At 53.8% G+C, this 21639-nt stretch overlaps 1 protein-coding gene across 4 annotated transcripts; it reads right to left on the reverse strand.

Moving 5' to 3' along the window:
- Positions 1-3395: 3395 nt before the first annotated feature.
- On the reverse strand, positions 3396-19002 carry TNIP2 (TNFAIP3 interacting protein 2). Of its 4 annotated transcripts, none has more exons than XM_025386718.1 (6): positions 18646-19002; positions 10252-10542; positions 8039-8128; positions 7093-7341; positions 6786-6905; positions 3396-4286 (listed from the first exon to the last, which is right to left on the reverse strand). In XM_025386718.1, exons 1-6 carry the CDS (start codon positions 18919-18921, stop codon positions 4023-4025), a joined length of 1290 nt encoding a protein of 429 aa, XP_025242503.1. In that variant the 5' UTR covers positions 18922-19002; the 3' UTR covers positions 3396-4022. The 4 variants fall into 4 exon arrangements, with proteins under 4 accessions (XP_025242503.1, XP_025242502.1, XP_025242505.1 ...); XM_025386717.1 differs by having other exon boundaries at positions 3400-4286; positions 18577-19000; XM_025386720.1 differs by having other exon boundaries at positions 3400-4286; positions 18581-18957.
- Between the last annotated feature and the right edge of the window lie 2637 nt (positions 19003-21639).

Genomic DNA, 21639 nt, shown 5'->3' on the forward strand with positions numbered 1-21639 from the left:
CACTCCTGCCACCCTGCCTCCTCTCCCCCAGTCTGCACCAATGGCCTCATGAGGAATTCTCTATGATCAGTGGACAGAGGAAGAGAAGATGAGGGCCTGGTTCACAGATGGTTCTGCACAATATGCAGGCACCACCCAAAAGTGGACAGCTGCAGCATCACAGCCCCTTTCTAGGACGTCCCTGAAGGACAGCAGTGATGGGAAATCTTCCCAGTGGGCAGAACTTAGAGCGGTGCACCTGGTTGTGCACTTTGCATGGGAGGAGAAATGGCCAGATGTGTGATTATGTACTGATTCATGGGCTGTAGACAATGGTTTGGCTGGATGGGGCTTGGAAGAATGGGCTTGGAAGACAATGGTCAGAGGCTTGAAAGAAGCATGATTGGAAAATTGGTGACAAAGAAATTTGGGGAAGAGATATGTGGATGGACCTCTCCAAGAGGTCAAGAACTGTGAAGATATTTGTATCCCATGTGAGTGCTCACCAATGGGTGACTTTAGCAGAGGAGGATTTTAATAATCAGGTGGATAGGATGACCTGTTCTGTGGACACCACTCAGCCTCTTTCCTCAGTCACCCCTGTCATTGCCCAATGGGCCCATGAACAAAGTGGCCATGGTGGCCAGGATGGAGGTTACGCATGGAGATTCAGCAACATGGACCTCCACTCACCAAGGCTGACCTGTCTACAGCCACTGCTGAGTGCCCGATTTGCCAGCAGCAGAGACTAACAGTGAGCCCTCAATATGGCACCATTCTTTGAGGTGAGCAACCTGGTGGCAGGTTGATGATATTGGACCTCTTCCATCATGGAAGGGGCAGAGGTTTGTCCTCACTGGAACAGACACTTATTCCTGATATGGGTTTGCCTGTCCTGCATGCAATGCTTCTGCCAAGACTACCATTCTGTGGACTCACGGAATGCCTTATCCACCGTCATGGTATTCCACACAGCATTGCCTCTGACAAAGGCACTCACTTTACAGCTAAAGAAGTATGGCAGTGGGCTCATGCTCATGGAATTCACTGGTCTTACCATGTTCCCCATCGTCCTGAAGCAGCTGGATTGATAGAACGGTGGAATGACCTTTTGAAGTCACAATTGCAATGCCAACCAGGTGACAATACTTTGCAGGGCTAGGGCAAAGTTCTCCAGAAGGCTGTGTATGCGCTGCATCAGCGTCCAATATATGGTCCTGTTTCTCCCATAGCCAGGATCCACGGGTCCAGGAATCAAGGGGTGGAAGTGGAAGTGGCACCACTCACCATCACCCCTAGTGATTAAGTAGCAACATTTTTGCTTCCTTTTCTCACGACATTACGTTCTGCTGGCCTAGAGGTCTCAGTTCCAGAGGGAGGAACACTGCCACCAGGAGACACAACGGTTCCATTAAGCTAGAAGTTAAGATTGCCACCTGGACACTTTGGGATCCTCCTACCTTTAAGTCAACAGGCTAAGAAGGAGTTACGGTGTTGGCTGGGGTGATCGATCTGGACTATCAAGATAGAATCAGTCTCAGCCAGGCGCGGTGGCTCACGCCTGTAATTCCAGCACTTTGGGAGGCCGAGGTGGGTGGATCACTTGCAGCCAGGAGTTCGAGACTAGCCTGGGAACATGGTGAAACCCTGTCTCTACAAAAGATACAAAAATTGGTGGGGCACAGTGGCTCATGCCTGTAATCCCAACACTTTGGGAGACCAAGGCAGGCAAAGTCAGGAGATCGAGACCATCCTGGCTAACATAGTGAAGCCTCATCTCTACAAAATACAAAAAATTAGCCAGGCATGGTGGCGGTTGCCTGTAGTTCCAACTACTTGGGAGGCTGAGGCAGGAGAATGGTGTGATCCCGGGAGGCGGAGCTTGCAGTGAGCTGAGATCCTGCCACTGCACTCCAGCCTGGGCGACAGAGCAAGACTCAAGTCTCAAAAAAAAAAGATGGAATCAGTCCCTTACTGCACAACGGAGGTAAGGAAGAGTAAGCATGGAATACAGGAGATCCATCGGGCATCTCTTAGTATTACCACGCCCTGTGATTAAAGTTAATGGGAAACTACAACAGCCCAATCCAGGCAGGACTACAAATCACCCAGACCCTTTAGGAATGAAGGTTTGGGTCACTCCACCAGGAAAAAAACCCACCACAACCTGCTGAGGTGCTTGCTGAAGGCAAAGGGAATACAGAATGGGAAGTAGAAGAAGGTAGGCATCAATACCCGCTACGACCATGTGACCAGCTGCAGAAACCAGGACTGTTAATTGCCGTATTTCCTCCTTTTGATGAAAACATTGGTGCATGTATACACTAGTACTAAGAAAATCTCTTCATTTTGTTTCCTTTCTCCTTTATCATGTGACATAAGATTTACTGACTTCACATCAACATTTGTTACCTTGGCCGGGTGCAGTGGCTCACGCCTGTAATCCCAGCGCTCTGGAAGGCAGAGGCAGGCAGATCACCTGACGTCAGGAGTTCGAGACCAGCCTGGCCAACATGGCGATACCCCGTCTCTACCAAAAATATAAAAATTAGCCGAGCACGGTGGTGGGCGCCTGTAATCCCAGCTAATCAGGAGCCTGAGGTGGGAGAATCGCTTGAACCCGGGAGGCGGAGGTTGCAGTGAGCCAAGATTGTACCACTGCACTCCAGCCTGGGGAACAGAGTGAAACTCCCATTTCAAAAAAAAGTATTGGTACCTTTATGTAATAGTATTTGGGTTGGGGATTGGTGCATTTCCGGTTATATGAAGGATCGTTGTATTATGTTAGATGTAATTGTGACTTTATTTTTGTCTTTATTTGAAGATTATCATCTCAGGAATATGTATGGGTTCAAGTTGACAAGGGGTGGACTCGTGATGGTTAATACTGAGTGTCAACTTTTGGATTGAAGGATACGAAGTATTGATCCTGGGCGTGTCTGTGGGGGTGTTGCCAAGGAGATTAACATTTGAGTCACTGGGCTGGGAAAGGCAGACCCACCTTCAGTGTGGGTGGGCACCATCTCATCAGCTGCCAGTGCTGCTAGAACATAAGCAGGCAGAAAAACGTGAAAGGAGAGACTGGCCTGGCCTCCCAGCCTACATCTTGGCCTTGAACATGGGACTCCACGTTCTTCAGTTTCAAAACTTGGACTGGCTCTCCTTGTTCCTCAGCCTGCAGATGGCCTATTGTGGGAACTTGTGATCGTGTGAGTCGATACTTAACACACTCCCCTTTATGGATCTATCTATTCCATTAGTTCTGTCCCTCTAAAGAACCCTAACACAGCCAGGCTCCCACTGACCCCCTTGTCTTGGTGCCTTGGCAGAAGGCAACAGCAGGAGCGTTTTCCCGTGCCAGCTGCTGTCAATACTGCTCAGTCCCTGCACCCCAGCTTCCAACACACATTCTCAGAGCAGTCACAGTAGCAAGAACGTTTATTATAAAAATAGGTGGATAGAGTAAGTGTGCTTTAACTTCCGGACAGATGACAGTGCTACTGCGATGCAGTTTCTCAGGGCAGACATGCGGCTCTGCAGTGGCGGGGGCGGCCCCCCTAGTGTGATGCGCAGCCGCAATACTCCATTTGACAAACCTCCTGGTTCAAGGCAGAGAGGAGACACCTTATTCTACAGAACAGGATGGGGCTTCCACCCTAAGGACCATACAAGTGACCCCCATAGGCAGCTACCCCTTTCTGGTAAGCTGCAGCATGCCCAGGTGCAGGCTAGGGGAGGGGCTGGTACGCTAGCACTAGATTGCTCTGGCTTCAGCCTGATGGAGACACAGACCAGGACCTCCCTCTGCCAGATGCTCCTAACCCCATCTCCACCTCCAGCCTCCAGCCTCACTGGCAGTTCCCCGTGACCCAGCCTGTTCCATAGCCAAAGGGGGACCAAAGGGAATGATCACAGTGCCCCGCACCTATTTAGGGGCCTTGGATCTCAGGAGAGCTCAACCCATGGCATCTGAGAGTACCCACCCTGTCCCTGAGGGCAGCTGCACCGGGCCAGGGGGCCGTAAGGGCACGGGTGAGTCTCAGTCACTGGCAGCACTCAGCCACATGCCTGAGGAGCTCTTCACCTTGCTCGTCACTGAAGCACTCCAGGCAGTGAGGGCACTGAAGGTCCCCCTGGCCTCTCTGGGCCATGCCAGGATGCCCGCCCTCTGCAGGGGGTTCCAACTGCTGGGCCCCAGTCCCAGGCCTCCAGCCACCAGGCACCATAAGCTCCAATGCATCAGTGGCCAAGTACTTGGCAGCTTTGCTCCCAGCATGGATCCGGCAGGCGTCTGGCTCCCGAGAATCCTGGAGAAAAGGCAAAGGTCTATTTACATGGGCTGTGCTGAAGGTCACAAAGTCTGGTCTCAGGTTCCAGCAACTAGAGGTACTTCATCTCTCCCTGAGCGGAACTTCAGTCCCTCACTTTGCTTCCTGCTGTGCCCCAGAGCCCAGACAAGGGGGTGCTCAGTGAATGACTGAGGAGATCGCACCCACGCTCCTTCATGCGCTCATGAAGAAACAGGCCCTAGTGTGGTCCACTCCACAACCCCTTGGTGGAAGTCCTGTTCAGTTGGACCCATCGGCCCTAGGAGACCTGACTGATAAGTTGGCCCTGATGATGTAGCCCACACACCACTACAGAGTGGAGGTGGCAGAGCCTCTGGTGGGGAGCTGGGAAAACTGAGTCCAAACCCTACTCTGTACCTCCTCTGTGGGGCTTGGGGGTGCTCAGCACTCTGGGGCTCAGGAGGTCCTTCAGTAGCAGCAAGAGGTATCCCTGGCTTGGCCCCACCAACCACTTGGCACGGCCTGGCACACGTTCTCCAAACATCCATCCTGAAGCACCGCAGCCTGCGGCCCTCACTGCTTGTCTGCGAACTTCATTCCAGTAGGCCTTGGTGCTTCCACTTCCTGTCTGAATGTGGACTTTCCCAGTGGGACTACAGCTTATCACCCAAGCTTCAGCACCACTGTCCCTGGCTGTGCCACCTAGGGACTGAGCAACCCTCGAGGGGCCACAGGCTACTGTTGAAAGGGACACAGAGGCCACTTAGTACAAAGTCTGTAGGCCCCACCAGAAACTTGACCCTCAGGGGTAAGAATCTGGGCCTGCAAGTCTGGAACCAGTTCCTCGGGTCCGAAATCTTTGAGAGGTGGCCTGAGACCATCCTCATGATTGTACCACCAGTGATCCTTCAATCCAAATCACATGCTTCCTTGAATTCGTGAAGGCCAGAAAACCCACAGTTAAAACCAAATCCCAGGAAAACCCACATGTAGGTCTGTTGCAAGATGTTCCCATTCCTGCCTAGGGGACATGCTGAAGAATCCCTGTGCCAGGGACTTAGGAGAATCTGAAATTGGGGGATGGGGAGCCGCCCATACACATTCCATTCTGTGATGCCAAGAAGGCTGCGGGGGCTGGGCAGGGGCTTGAGGCAGGGCCTGCTGTGGCTGGTGAAGCCTCCAGTGCCTCCTTGTCAGCCTGTGAACTTAACGGAAGAAGACACAGTGCCCCGCCAGGTTCCTCCTCCCTCATGCACAAGTACAAACAGCTGCCTGTGTCTAGCCCTGTGCTGCAGACTTAGTCCAAGGGTGTGTTAGAAAAGGTGTCCACCATGACTCTCCTGTGCCCTTCAAGCAGAGAATCAGAAGCCACTGAGGCCCAGTGGCTGCTTGGAGCAGGGCAGTGGGGTGGCCTCGCAGCCCCAGGATCCCTGTTCACACCCTGAAACACGGGGCAGCTCAGCTTGGCCTCCCAGCTCCAGCCCGGGGTGCATCGTTTCTCAAGAGGTATCACTACTGTTCAGGCTATGCCAGGAGAGGAAGCTCTTTGAGTGGGGCCCAAGGCCATTCCCAGGGCCAAAATTGTGTTAGATACTTGATGAGGAGCTAAATAAACAAACTTCTCCTGGATTTTTTTTTTTTTTTGAGACCGAGTCTGGCTCTGTCGTCCAGGCTGGAGTGCAGTGGCGTGATCTCGTCTCACTGCAAGCTCTGCCTCCCAGGTTCACACTATTCTCCTGCCTCAGCCTCCCAAGTAGCTGGGACTACAGGCGCCCACCACCACGTCCTGCTAATTTTTTGTATTTTTAGTAGAGATGGGGTTTCACTGTGTTAGCCAGGATGGTCTCGATCTCCTGACCTCCTGATCCTCCCGCCTTGGCCTCCCAAAGTGTTGGGATTACAGGCGTGAGCCACTGCGCCCAGCACTTCTGGAGTTTTGCAAAGCACGTCAGTGAGGAGAAGGAAGAGACCATGGGTCATACACTGAAGAACCTCACCGGTTCCCATTCACGCCAGGTCTCCCTCAAGGTACCCCATGGTAGGAAGAGCACTGAGCCCAGGGGTGGAGTGAGGGGCCCCTGGCCTGCAAGGCCCAGCTCCACGTGCCAGGCTGAGCTGGGGGATGTTACTGGACACCCAGGGCCATCATATCTACGTGAGAGGGTAGGCAGGGTTCCCGCCTCACAGACAGGTCAGGACATGTATGGAGCTCACACTTTGAGGCCCGAGACATGCCCTCTGACTGCATGACAGTGACGGACGGGCCCTGAGAACAGCCACCTGTCCTCAGGCCGCCATGCCAGCGTCCTCCATAACTAAACAGTATAACAGGGAAGCTTTCCATGACCACGCCCAGGTACTAGGCCAGGTGGCTCTCCCCAGAGCAGGGAGGGGCCCACCACAACCCTCATCACCAGCAAATCAGGGCCTTGGCAGACACAGAAAGGCTCTAAACTCATGAGAAGGAAAACAAAAACGCTAAACCTAAGCAGGAAGAAAAACGCCGTCAGACTCTACCTGTCTCCAGGACACCTGGTGCAGCAGAGAGCTGACCCTCTCCTCCAGTTCTTGAATCCTACTTTGAGCCCGTTCCCGATCGGCCCTTTCTGACATGAAGTCATCCTTGTAAGCGAGAATCTGAAGAGGCAAGACACACATTCCTGCTCAAGCAAAGAGAAAGTACCCCCCAGGCTTCTCCCACCCCCACCATGACCACTGCCCACTCAGTGCCACCAAGCCTTCAGCCCAGCCTGTCCCATGATTTTGGCCACCACCAGCCAGCAGCCATCTGGTTGGTGCCGTCCAGAGCCCGAGGGACAGACACCTGCTGTTCCAGCATCTGCACCCGCTCCAGTGCAGCGTCCCGGGCCGTCCTGGAGGCCGCCAGCTCCTGCTTCACTTCTGCACAGTCGTTTATTTTCTCTTCCAACTGTCTGTTGAGCCGGGAGATCTCCTTCCTCATCAGCTCGGGCTCATGTGGGGTCTGCAGCCCCCTGAGCTGCGCATGGAGCCCCCTCACATATTCGTCCCTGCTGGCGTCGTAGCGCTGCCACTTGGCATTGAGGTCTTCAACCTGAGGAGGTGGAGCCAGAAAGCTCACGGCGAAGGCAGCTGACAGAGCTGCTCAAGCCACACCCAGGGGGACTATTCATCAGCAGTGATTTGCTGAGTGAGCGTTTCCTCTTAAATGGAAGCTGCCCCTCCCTGTTCCGTAGAGAGCAGACACTAGGCCCACTAGAGAATCCCGAGGCACCGTGATGACACCCGTACGCAACCAGCATAAACAGAGGTGCACTTGGTGCAGCTTTTCTTTTTTTTTTTTTTTTTTTTGAGACAGAGTCTCACTCTGTCGCCCAGGCTGGAGTGCAGTGGTGCGATCTCAGCTCACTGCAAGTAGCTGGGACTACAGGCGCCCACCACCACGCCCGGCTAATTTTTTTGTATTTTTAATAGAGACGGGGTTTCACCGTGGTCCCGATCTCCTGACCTCGTGATCCACCCACCTCGCTTTTCTGTCTTAGAAAAGGTACCTCCTGCTGCTAATTCTTGCATCTCCTTTACTGACTTGTGGATTAATTTTAGGGGATGGAGACGGACAGGACATATCCTGTACGTCGTTTTAGGCAAAAAAGTCCAGTCTCTAGGGACTGTGTGTATCAAGTCATAGTGGCCAGAGGGCGGGGGCAACCTCTGGGCCTCAGCCAAGGAAAGAACCCTCACTCACAGTTTGTAAGCCACGTGTTCTCAAACAAAATGTGAAAGACACTCACGTGAGTCACCTTCTGTTTTAACAGTCGATTTTCTTCCTGCAACTTCTCAATAACACTCTGGACAGAGGTGTGCCCACCTGTATGTTCTGACTGCATGAGGAAGGGACAGAGAGAAGACAATCTGTCACATACAGCAAGAGGGGAGAAAGCTAGACCCAGAGGCTGAGGCCACAGATGATCACTGCATCCCCCAAGGCAGCGGGTAGTGATCATTCATTTGGTAGAGAAGCAAAGCAGGGACAAGGGACCACCTTCTCCCTGCCCAGGCCCACCCCTACCAGGCCCAGGCCAGAGCCCAGACGGAGGGTCTTCAGGCCACATCACCTTTGACACCGTCCTTATCCCATCCTACCTACCAGTTTGAGCTGTTTGTCTTTTAAATATTTGGAATGTAAATATTCTAAAGTCATGATGTCTACAGGGATTGGCACACCAGACACGATCAAGTCTTCTCTTTGCCAGAGGTTTGCCATTATCATAGACAGCAGGGAGGGCAGGAAGCCGAATCCCATTGTAAACCAGAGGATCTCCAGCGAGGGGGCTCTCAGCTGCCCAGGGTGGGCCTGGCCGTGCACCCTGCTTACCTCCTTTGGAGCCCATGTTACTGTCCTGTCTGCAGACAATGGGGTTCAACCAGGTGATTCTGGACACAGCAATCTAACCTCTGGCCCACGCAGGGTCAGGAGTCATGGAAGCCACAGCCCAAACCAACCCCCACTAACAACTAGAGACCTGAACGAGAAGTCTCATGAAACTCGTGTGTACTCTAGAATTCTGACTGTATATCAGTGACATAATTTTTGAGAATTCCCCCCGAGTGACAAAGGAAGTGCATGTCCTAACGCAGCCTACACCGGGAAGCCCCGGGTGACTCAGCTGAGTTCAGGGCTTGGAAGTGACACTTATTTAGAGACTGTGACGAGGGCCTACGCTGCCACTGGCCCCACCCCCGCCTCAGGCTCAACACTGTGTGTGGCTCCTTTCAACTCCCCAGAGGGAAATGACACGCTGACTCAAAATCAGACCAGAACACCCGGCCTCCGCCCCGACGGCACTTTCTTTTGGTTTCTGAATGCGGCTGTGTCCTTTCTGAGGTTCCCCGCCTGGAATCCACCCAGCTGAGGTGGGCAGTTCTCAGACCAAGCTTCTCCCCAGTGGGCGCCTTGGTGAGGCTGCCGATGGGTGCGGGATGTACTGTCTGACGCAGAACATCCCAGCGTGTGTGTTTCTGCATGAACCTTGGTGCTGCCTCAGAGAACTGCCTAGAAAGGACCCGAGCGAGAGGCCCTGTGCCCGGCAGTGCGAGTGAGGTGGCGCCTCAGCCTGGGTGGGATGTGCAGAGTGCCTCCATTTCCCCGCCTGCCACACACAGACACCACGGGCACCAGCGAGATGGAAGGTGGCTGGCTCACACTGGCCACAGCACCTGGCACACACATGCCGTGGCCCGCTGCTCCCTACTCTTCTGCCTAGGAGCCTCCTGGTTTCTCCTGATGCTGAAACTCCCACAGTCCCTCTCTCTCCCACTGGACCCCACAGAGAGCTACAGCCCAGATCCAGCCTATCCTGGAGGTCCAGTGAACCCTTCTTTGGCCCTCACTGTCACCTGGCACCGCTGTCCCCTGCTTTCATGAGGAGGCTGTGGCCCTGAGCCAGGTCTCCAAGCTTGTGGGAGGTCATGCTGCTGGCAAGGACATGCCTAACGCCAGCTTTGGAGATGGCGGTTCCAGCTGTGCCCGGATCCACTCAGACACACTGAGCCTGCCGAAGGCGACTCACGGCCCTTCCGGGAGTTCTGGGTGTGGAACTGGAGGCACTCCCTGTCCCCAGCAGTACCACCCGGCTCTGCTTCAGTTTCCTCAGATGAGGAGGATGTGACTGCACTTCCTCCAGGCAGCTCTGCCACCCTCATGTCTTCCTCCTCATCCTCAGCTGAGGCAGATGAAAGCCAGGTGCCACCTCCCACCTGGGAGCAAGGTCAGCTACAGGCCTGGTGCTGGGCAGTGCGGTGGCTGCCTGCTTTCCTATTACACTGTGCATGTTCCATCATTTTAAAAGAAACCCTTGGATGACCGAGCTTTGTCCCGTCAGCTGACTCTCGCTGCTGAGAACAGACTGGGTCCTGGGACAGCCCCTGGCCTCTGTGATCGGGGCCTGTAGGCAATGCTCCCAGTACACAGGGTTCTTCACCACAATCTTACACTGTGGCCTACCTGGTCAGGACTTCTCTCCCCCACATTCCTGTGTGCATGCTGTCGTTCATCCAGACACTTGGCCAGATGCTGACACATGTGGGCAGTGGCGGTCAGTGTCCTCCGTAGCTGATGGGTCTCGTTGGCCAAGGAGCGGCACAGGACATCACTGGCGGCCCGGGCGCGCTCCCCTTCCGCCATGCTCCTCCGTAGCAGGACGACTTCCTTCTCTCGCTCGTGCTGGGGCTGGCTCAGTAGCTGCTGCATCTCCCTCTCTTTTTCTTCTAGTCGTTCAGTCAGCCTCTCAATTTCCTAAGTGGAAGATTTAAAAGCACAGTTTACTGAATTAAAAGAAGCAGTGTTGAGAGCAAATGTTCAGAAAGCAAAAGGAGACCTGGCATGGATGCCCCAGCAGCAGACACAAACACACTCGCTCCAAAGTCGGGCATCTGAACTAACAATTACTCACTCAGAAGTCGGGCATTTGAACTATTAACTCTGGAGTTTTTCAGCCTACAATGTTCTGTTCTGAAACTTCATCTTAAATTTTTTTTTTTTTTTTTTTTTTTTGAGACAGAGTCTCACTCTGTTGCTCAGGCTGGAGTGCAGTGGCATGATCTCAGCTCACTGCAACCTCCACCTCCCAGATCCAAGTGATTCTCCTGCCTCAGCCTCCACAGTAGCTGGAATTATAGGCGCCCACCACCACACCCGGCTAATTTTTGTATTTTTTTTTTTTTTGAGATGGAGTCTTGCTCTCACCCAGGCTGGAGTGCAGTGGCACAATCTCGGTTCACTGCAAGCTCCGCCTCCCAGGTTCACGCCTTTCTCCTGCCTCAGCCTCCCGAGTAGCTGGGACTACAGGTGCCCGCCACCATGCCCAGCTAATTTTTTGTATTTTTAGTAGAGACGGGGTTTTACTGTGTTAGCCAGGATGGTCTCCATCTCCTGACCTCATGATCGACCCACCTCGGCCTCCCAAAGTGCTGGGATTACAGGCGTGAGCCACCGCGCCTGGCCCAATTTTTGTATTTTTAGTAGAGACAAGGTTTCACCATGTTGGCCAGGCTAGTCTTGAATTCCTGACCTCAGGTGATCTGCCCGCCTCGGCCTCCCAAAGTACTAGGATTATAGGCGTGAGCCACCATGCCCAGCCCTTTTTTTTTTTTTTGAAGCAGGGTCTCACTGTCACCTAGGCTAGAGTGCAGTGGCACAATCATGGCTCCCTGCAGCCTCGGCCTCCCCAGGCCCAAGCGATTCTCCATCCTAACCTGAGTAGCTGGGACTACAGGCACGTGCCACTGTGCCTGGCTAACATTTTTGTATTTTGTAGAGACGGGGTTTTGCTGTGATGCTCAGGCTGGTCTTGAACTCCTGGACTCCAGCGATTCAGCCGCCCTGGCTTCCCAAAGTGCTGGGTTGACAGTGTGGGCCACCGCACCCCGCCAAATTCTGTTTTCACAAGCAAGCGCATCATTTTAGATTTCATATCATCAAGATGTTGTTTTGAAATGAGGGTCTCGGCCGGGCGCGGTGGCTCAAGCCTGTAATCCCAGCACTTTGGGAGGCCGAGATGGGCGGATCACGAGGTCAGGAGATCGAGACCATCCTGGCTAACACGGTGAAACCCCGTCTCTACTAAGAAATACAAAAAATAGCCGGGCGAGGTGGCGGGCGCCTGTAGTCCCAGCTACTCGGGAGGCTGAGGCCGGAGAATGGCGTGAACCCGGGAGGCGGAGCTTGCAGTGAGCTGAGATCCGGCCACTGCACTCCAGCCTGGGCTACAGAGCGAGACTCCGTCTCAAAAAAAAAAAAAAAAAAAAAAAAAGAAATGAGGGTCTCGCTATATATAGCCCAGGCTGGTCTTCAACTCCTAGGCTCAGGCAAATCCCCCCACCCCAGCCTCCGGAATAGCTGGGACTACAGGCTCAAGCCACTACACGCAGTTTTCATCAAATTATCAAAGTGGCAATTCCAAGCACTTTTTTGATAGGAAAGGTAGAAACTCCACTGTAGTGGGTAACCCCCAAAAGATGTCCACAACCAAACCCCCCATTCCCCAGTATCTGGGAACAAAACCTTATTTAGAGATAGGGTCTTTGCAGATGTAATTAGTTAAGGTGAGGACAAACTGGATTAGGACGGGACTGGTGTCCTAAGAAGAAGACGGAAGTCTGGACAGACACACGGAGAGAAGGAGGCCATGTGACAACAAAGATATGAGTGACATCTTGTCTTGTAGATAAAGGCCAAGGAACACCAATGATTGGCGGCCCCCACAGGAAGCTGAAGAGGCGAGGAAGCGCGTTCTTCCCTAGAACCTTCAGAGAGAGCCGATGCCTTGGTTTCCGGCTTCTGGCCTCTAGAACTGTGAAAGATTCAATTGCTGTTGCTGGAAGCCCCCCGGTTTGTGTTACTTTGTTACAGCAGCTCTAGGAAATTAACACACCCAACCCCAATTACTTCTTAAAGAAATGAAAGAGGTTCTTAAAATGACAATTTTTTTTGAGACAGGGTCTTGCCCTGTCACCCAGGCTGGAGTACAGTGGTGCCATCATGGTTCACTGCAGCCTCGACCTCCCAAGTTCAAGTGATCCCCTTGCCTCAGCACCCTAACGAGTTGGACTACAAGTGCAGGCCACTGTACCTAGCTAATTTCTCTATTTTTTGTAGAGACAAGGTTTCACCATGTTGCCCAGGCTGGTCCTGGACTTGAGTGATCTGCCTGCCTCAGCTTTCCAAAGTGCTGGGATTACAGGCAAGAGCCACCACATCTGACCTGACAATTTTTTAATACCTGGCCTTAAATTTGTGCTTTTCCATTTTCAAAGACTCCTCCAAAATAAACAGTACATTACATGAAGGAGGTGAAGCAGGCACAACTAGTCCATCCCACAAGTGAAGAAACAGTTTCAGAAAAGTCAGGGAGGAGCCCAAGCTTCCCCTAGAAGCGGCAGAAGGGTCCAGCCTCTGTCTCTAGTACTTGAGGTGAGAAGAAACAGAGACCGGGAACCTAGAATGTTCTCATCACAATGGAACAAAATACTAAGCCCTATTACTGCAGGAACCCTGATTATTCTTTTTTTTTTCTTTTTTTTTTTTTTTGAGACAGGGTCTGGCTCTGACACCGAGGCTGCAGTAGAGTAAATCAAAGCTCACCAAAGCCTTGAACTCCTGGGCCCAAGCGATCCTCCCATCTCAGCCTCCCGAATAGCTGGGACCACAGGCTCGAGGTCAAGGCTGCAGGGGGCCGTGATGGTGTCAGTGCACTCTAGCCTGGGTGACAGTGAGACCCTCTTCAGGGATAAAAGACTTGGGGCAAAACCCGACTTCTGTTTCTGTTTTTTTCAATACAGACAGGGTGTTGCTATGTTGCCTAGGCTGGTCTTGAACTCCTGGCCTCAAGCAATCCTCCTCCTGCCTCAGCAGAAGTCACTGTGCCCAGGTAAAATCTGATTTCGGAGCCTCCTTCCTACGCTGGTCAAATGCTGACAGCAGGAGAAGCAAACGACCCACCAACAGGAGGGCGGCAGGCCCACAGCCCAGAGATCCTGACGGGCGGCTCTCTCTCACCTCCCACCTTAGTACTCAACACTGAGCCCAGCCCCACACAGATGCCCAGTAAATGGGAATATGACTGGGCCATACAGAGACACAGCAGGACCCAGGCTCTATGCTCAACCCATGGGGGCAGACCAGCCCTGCCAACGGCTGCCCCACATATCCTCCCCTTAGCAGCATGTAGGGCCCCAACACCCCTCCAGCCCCCAGGGTTCTGGCATTTGTCCCTGGCTCTGAAGTTGCAGAGGTGTGCGCTGGTTTACCTGTCTGAGTGCCTTGTCCAGTTAGTAACAGTTCTTAGGACACAACAGCACCTCGACCACTGTGGCCAGAAAGCAAGGTATGTGCTGGAGTTGTGGCTCTACACACACGGGCACGGCACATGGACTAGTCAGCAATGGGGCGGCCATCTCTCAGGAAAGCATGTCGCTGGGACCCACAACTCCACGCTCCACGCGCAGAACAAAAGTGTCAACAGCTCTATTCATAGTCTTGTGGATTGGCCTTAAAAACAAGAGGCACAGGCTGGGCGTGGTGGCTCACGCCTGTAATCCCAGCACTTTGGGAGGCTGAGACGGGCGGATCACGAGGTCAGGAGATCGAGACCATCCTGGCTAATATGGTGAAACCCCATCTCTACTAAAAACAGAAAAATTAGCCAGGCGTGGTGGCGAGTGCCTGTAGTCCCAGCTACTCAGGAGGCTGAGGCAGGAGAATGGTGTGAACCCGGGAGGTGGAGCTTGCAGTGAGCCAAGATCACGCCACTGCACTCCAGCATGGGCGACAGAGCCAGACTCCGTCTCAAAAATAAAAATTTAAAAAAAAAAAAAGAGGCACAGTGGCCTCTTGGCTTACAGGGCTGCTGTAACAAAGTACCACAAACTTGGTGTCTTAAACAACAGAAGCGTATTCTCCCAAAGCCTGTAATCCCAGCACTTTGGGAGGCCAAGATGGGAGGATCACTTGAGCCCAAGGGTTGGGACTAGCCTGGGCAACATGGCAAAACCCGGTCTCTACAAAAAATACAAAAAACATTAGCCAGGCAGGGTGGCGGGCACCTGTAGTCCCAGCTACTCGGGAGGCTGAGGCAGGAGGATCACTTAAGCCTGGGAGGTCAAGGCTGCAGTGAGCTATGATCATGCCACTGCCCTCCAGTCTGGGCAACGGAGTGACCCTGTCAAAAAGAGGGGAGGGGAAAGGAGGGGAGGAGAAAAGAAAAGAAAGGAAGAAAGAAACAAGGAAAGTGGCTGGGTGCGGTGGCTCACGCCTGTAATCCCAGCACTTTGGGAGGCTGAGGTGAGTAGATCACGAGGTCAGGAGTTCAAGACCAGCCTGGCCAACATGGTGAAACTCCGTCTCTACTAAAGATACAAAAAATTAGCCAAGGCCGGGCGAGGTGGCTCAAGCCTGTAATCCCAGCACTTTGGGAGGCCGAGACGGGCGGATCACGGGGTCAGGAGATCGAGACCACCCTGGCTTACATGGTGAAACCCCGTCTCTACTAAAAAATACAAAAACACTAGCTGGGCGAGGTGGCGGGCGCCTGTAGTCCCAGCTACCCGGGAGGCTGAGGCAGGAGGATGGCGTAAACCCAGGAGGCAGAGCTTGCAGTGAGCCGAGATCCGGCCACTGCATTCCAGTCTGGGCAACAGAGCGAGACTCCGTCTCAAAAAAAAAAAAAAAATTCATTAAAATGTTCCTTAAATAATTAAAAATCCCATGCTGGGCATGGTGGCTCATGCCTGTAATCCCAGCACTTTGGAAGGTCAAGGCAGGAGGATCACTGGAAAGAAGGAGTTCTAGACCAGCCTGAGCAACACAGCAACATTCTGTCTCTACCAAAAAAAAAAAAAAAGTAAACAAAATTAGCCAGGTGTGATGGCAAACTCCTGTGGTCCCAGCTATATGGGAGGGTGAGGCAGGAGGATCACGTAAACCCAGGAGGTTGAGGCCGCAATGAGCCGTGTTTGTGCCACTGCACTCCAGCCTGGGTGGCAGAGTGAGACCCTGTCTCAAAATAAATAAATAAATGAAAATCCCAAAACAAAACCTACATGCTCACATGCTGGTAAGACAGGACCAGGGCCAGTAATACTGGGACCACAGACCTAATTCTATCTGAGGCTACCAGGAAGCTGTAATAAGCTGCTTGGTGAGTGGCCAGATACGTAGGACACAGGGGACACATGTGAGCTGAACACCAATGGCCACCAGACTGCAAGTATACTGCTCTGGTTGTGAGGTCCCTGCATCCTCTGTCCCACCAACATTCTGGAGATGAGTTCAGAGTGGCCCTCCGGGTCCTTGGTCTGTACTCATCTGTGGCTCCTGGTGTCCACAACTCTAAAACCTGTTGGTGCAGACCAGGGGACCGCTAAACTTCCCTTCTGCTCTACTGAGTCGGGATCTACCTTCCAGAAAGAGGGAGAGAGTGCAGTAGTGGAGACACTGGCTGCTGAAAGTATTTTAAATGATGTAGATACTGACAACCTAATATTAAGCAGAACTGTATTGACAGCATGAACATAGCCATGCCAAGTGTACACAGAGGAAAAACAGGAAGAAGGCATGCCAAGAGATTGACACTAGTCATCCCTGCACTGGGGGATTACAGTGGCTATTTTATTCTTTATTTTTCAGATATTCAAAATTGCTTTTATAATTTTTTTTTTAAAGGCATGTTTCTTTTTCTCTCTAAAATTAGGCTGTGGGGCCAACCCTGGAAACAAAAACTACCTTTTGCAGGCTACTGCCTTTGCAGGTTTAGTTTCTTTCCTGGGAAAACTAGGATAATAGCCATGAATCAAATGGAATAACAGACGCCAGAGCTCACCCAAATGTTTCAGATGCTTGCAAAGACTATTGCACAAAAAAACCGTTACTCATACTGCTGTGGTGGTGCTTATAGTTTATCACCAAACACAGACATAAACATCACAGACAAGGACAAAGAGAGGAGTTAGGATTTGTGTCTATTTTTTTGAGACGGAGTCTCCCTCTGTCATCCAGGCTGGAGTGCAGTGGCGCAATCTCGGCTCACTGCAAGCTCCACCTCCCAGGTTCACACCATTCTCCTGCCTCTGCCTCCCGAGTAGCTGGGACTACAGGCGTCCACCATGCCTGGCTACTTTCTTGTATTTTTAGTAGACACGGGGTTTCACCGTGTTAGTCAGGATGGTCTTGATCTCCCAACCTCGTGATCCACCCACCTTGGCCTCCCAAAGTGCTGGGATTACAGGTGTGAGCCACTGCACCCAGCCTAGGATTTGTGTCCATTATCAGACACAGGGGCTGCATTTGCCATTGCTCCCAGCATAGAGTTGAAGCGCCACTAGTGAAAGACACATGTATGGGTGAGGGCTGTAAGGGACTCTAGAACACAATGTGAGTACATTGACCTTGGACCCAAGACACACATATGCGCGCACACACACACCATACACACACCATACACACTATACACACACACCATACACACTATACACACACACCATACACACATACACCATATACACCAAACACACACACACCAAACACACACACACCATACACACACCATACACACACACTATACACACACCATACACACACACACCAAACACACACACCATACACATACACACCATACACACACACACCATACACACACACCATACACACCATACACACACACACCCCATACACACACACACCATACACACCATAATACACACACACCATACACACACACACCATACACACCATAATACACACACACCATACACACACACACTCCATACACACACACACCATACACACCATAATACACACACACACACCATACACACCCCTCAGAACGTGTCTCCTGCACAAACACCTCAAAACACCCCTAAGAACCAACCGGAACATACACACTACACACACACACACACAGCATACACACTACACATACACAACCCTCAGAATGTGTTCCCACACACGAACTTCAAAACACCCCTAAGAACCAACCTGAACCTACACAGCACACACAGAACCCAAGAACTGCACCAACCCCCCTCCTCAGAACCCAGTGCTTCCTCCTCCTCACCAATCCCCCAGGACCCAGTGCCCTCCCAACCTCCCAGTTTCCAGCATTCCTTTATCCCCTTCAGAACCTTGCACCCTCACCCCCTCCAGGCCCCAGAGCCCCCTCACCTCCACCAGGACCTGGTCCCCCCTCAAACCCCCCCAGGACCCGGCACCCCTTCACCCTCCAGGACCCAGCACACCTCAGCCCGTGGTGTCCCATTACCCCTCTCAGGACCTGGTCCCCGTCTCTCCCCTAGGACCCAGGGTCCCCTCACCCTCCAAGACCTGTTGCCCTATCCCCCCCAGGACCCAGTGCCCCCTCACACCCCCCAGGACTCAGTGCCCCCTCTCCGCCCCAGGACCCAGCACCCCTCACTCCCTAGGACCCAGCACTTCCTCAACCCCCTCAAAACCCAGAGCCCCCTCACCCCACCAAGACCTGTGGCCCCCTCACCCACCGTGGCTGCCTCACCCTCCAGGGCCCCCTCACCCCCCAGGACCTGGTACCCCCTTACCCCCAGGACCTGGTGCCCCCTCAACTCCAGGACCTAGCACCCCCTCAATCCCCCAGGACCTGGTGGCCCCTCAACCCTTCAGGACCCCGGGCGCGCTCAACCCCAGGACCCGGTACTCCCTCAACCCCTCAAGACCCAGGACCCGGCACCCCCTCACTTCCCAGGCCCCTCACACCCAGCACCTGGTGCTCCCTCAAGCCGTCAGGACCCGGGGCCCGCTCACCCACCCAAGACCCGGCGGCCGCCACACGCACTCTGGCGCCCGCAGCTCCTCTGGTGCCCGCCCTCGTACCTGGCGCATCTCGGCCTCTGCGGCGCCGCCCTCCTGCCGCCGAAGCTGCTCCCGGAAGCGCGCAACCTGCTCCAGCAGCGCGTCCACCAGGGACGGCGCGGCGTCCCCCTCCAGCGCGGCCAGGCGGGCGCGGAGGCGAGCGATGAGGGCGTCGCGGGCGGCCAGCTGGTCCTGCAGGCGGCGCAGCCGCTGTCCGGCCTCGTGGTACAGGGTGCAGAGCGCGGCGGCTGCGCGCGGGGTCCCCTCCCAGCCGCCCGACCCCGGGTCCCGGGACATGCCTGTAGGCCTGCCCGGGAGGCCGCGCGGCCGCCGGCAACTTCCGCGCCCGGGCCCCGCCGGCTGCCGCCCTTCCCGGAACTTTCCCCGGTGCGCCCCGCCCACCCACCGCAGCCCGGCCCCGCCCTCCGCCGCGCAGCCCCGCCCAACGGCAGCCCGCCCCGCCCCTTCTCGCCCGGCCCCGCCCCTCCTACCGCCGACAGCCCGGCCCCGCCCCTGCCGTCCGCAGCAGCCCAGGAGAGTCGGCCTGGCCCCGGAGGCTGTCCACACCCCAGCTGGTGCTGGGCTTATTCCAGTGGCCCCAAACACGCGCCTCTGAGGAGTTGTGGGAGAGTCGAACTCAGCCCATGGCCCAGGGTTGGGAATTCATCAGCCTCTGATGGAAAGAAGGACGTAAAGACAAGCCCCAAGCGCTGGGGCTGAGTGTGGGTCTGAATCTGCCCGCGAGGCTGCAGGCGTTGTGGCCACAGGAGCCACAGAAACTCCAGGAGCTGAGCTGAGCTCGCAGCGCACCAAGCACGTGTCATGCGTTTCGTCACCTGGGGACACTGAGTTCAGAGAGAGCTCCAACCCCCTGCTCCACTCGCCGCTTTCTTTTTCCTTTCCTTTTTTTTTTTTTTTTTTTTTATGAGATGACTTTTGCTCTGTCATCCAGGCTGGAGTGCAATGGCGCGATCTCGGCTCACTGCAACCTCCGCCTCCCGGGTTCAAGCGATTCTCCTGCCTCAGCCTCCCAGGTAGCTGGGATTACAGGCGCCCGCCACCACGCCCGGCTAATTTTTTTGTATTATTTGTATAGATGGTGTTTCACCATGTTGGCCAGGCTGGTCTTGAACTCCTGACCTCAGGTGATCCACTGGCCTCGGCCTCCCAAAGTGCTGGGATTACAGGCGTGAGCCACCGCAGACGCTGCTTTGTGAGGTGGCTAGTATGCGCCCGCGGGACAACCTTCCTGCTAGATGGTGTTCTTAGAGCAGAGGCAGCAGGAAACCAGCCCCTTCCCACCCTTTCGCTTGTCCATCGCTTTCCTTCCCCAAAATTTCCAAACGCTAGTGTTTTTCCACAGCCCAGTCTTCCCCACAATGATGCCCAAGCACACATGGGCTCTTTCTAAGGTTCCCGACTCGGGATCGAGCAGGGGTCTTCCCTGTGTGCGCGCTTGCCCACAGGCTCCGCCCCTGAGCAGCATCTTGACTTTCTTCCTTTATGTGATCCACAGCCAAGCCTGGGCTGAGCCTGGGAAAACACCCACAAGCTTGTAGAATCAGACAAGCCTATAAGCAAAGCCAGAGCCAGCCAAGTGTTTATGGCCTGGACATTGGGCTACACAGACCTGGCTTTGCTTTGGAAGGCTCCTTCTTACCCATCAGAGCCTGGGCTTCCTCTCAGCAGAAGGAAGGGCAGAGCGAGTGCCCACCCTACCTGGTTGGACGTTGTGGGGACTAGAGGGTGGAGTGTGCATGAAACGCTTGTCCAGTGCAGTGGCTGCTGCACGGCAAGCCCACAGTTCACGTGGCTATGGTTACGAACAATGCCAACTGATTGGCTGGGGCACGGGTGGAAAAAGCAAAACTGGACCCAGAGCTGTTAGAGGCTAATGTGTGGCCTGGGGCAGGTCATTCCAGTGACCTTGAGACTCTGCCTCAACTGTAAAAGGTGCATTTTACAATCCGCAGTCTCTCATCCAACAGCCTTGGGGTCAGGTGTATTGTCTTGTCTTGTATGTATTTATTTATTTATTTATTTATTTATTTATTTTAGACGGAGTCTTAATCTGCCGCTCAGGCTAGAGTGCAGTGGCATGATCTCGGCTCACTGCAACCTCCGCCTCCCAGGTTCAAGTGATTCTCCCACCTCAGCCTCCCAATTAGCTGGGATTGCAGGCACCTGCCACCACGCCTGGCTAATTTTTTGTATTTTTAGTAGAGACGGGGTTTCACCATTTTGGTCAGGCTGGTCTTGAACTCCTGGCCTCAAGTGATCCGCCTGCCTCAGCCTCCCAAGTGCTGGGATTCTAGGCATAAGCCACCATGCCAGGCTGCCAGGTGTATTTTAGAAATGAGGATCTTTGGATTTCAAATAGGTACATATAACTGGGGTAGCCAGCCTCCAAAGAGGATCCCCCACCCTCCAATATCCATGCTCCTGTGTAGTCCCCTCCAATCCACTGGAGAGGGCTGACCTGCGTAACTAAGAGGGTGCTGCAGAAATGATGGAGTGTGACTTCTGCAGCTAGCTCCCACGAGACAGCATGGCTACTGCCTTGCCCGTCTTTCGGAGCTCTGGGGGAAGCCGCCCACCCTATCGTCAAGTAGCCCTGTGAAGAGGTCCATGTGGCAAGGAACTGAGGCTTCATGGCAGGAGCCGGCACCCACTTGCCCACTGCGGTGAAGAAGCCACCTTGGGACTGTATCGCCTGATGCTAGTCAAGCCTTCAGAAGACAGTAGTCCCCACTGACATACTGACTGTGTCTCCATGGGAGACCCTGGACCAGAACCACCTAGCGAAACTGCCCCTGAGTTCCTGACCACAGAAACTGGATGAGATAATATGTGCTTATTGTTGTTTGAAGCTACTACCATCTGGGATAGTTTGTTCTGCAGCCATGGAAACTGAACAGCTAAAATCTGACTCAGTGCTCCCCTGGGGCACAGTACAGCACCACAAAACCAGAGAGATTACAATTTCTGCAAAGACAGGGTGACCATTCAGACTCT

The sequence above is a fragment of the Theropithecus gelada genome, chromosome 5 (assembly GCF_003255815.1).
Source record: "Theropithecus gelada isolate Dixy chromosome 5, Tgel_1.0, whole genome shotgun sequence".
In the NCBI taxonomy this organism is placed as follows: Eukaryota; Metazoa; Chordata; class Mammalia; order Primates; family Cercopithecidae; genus Theropithecus; species Theropithecus gelada.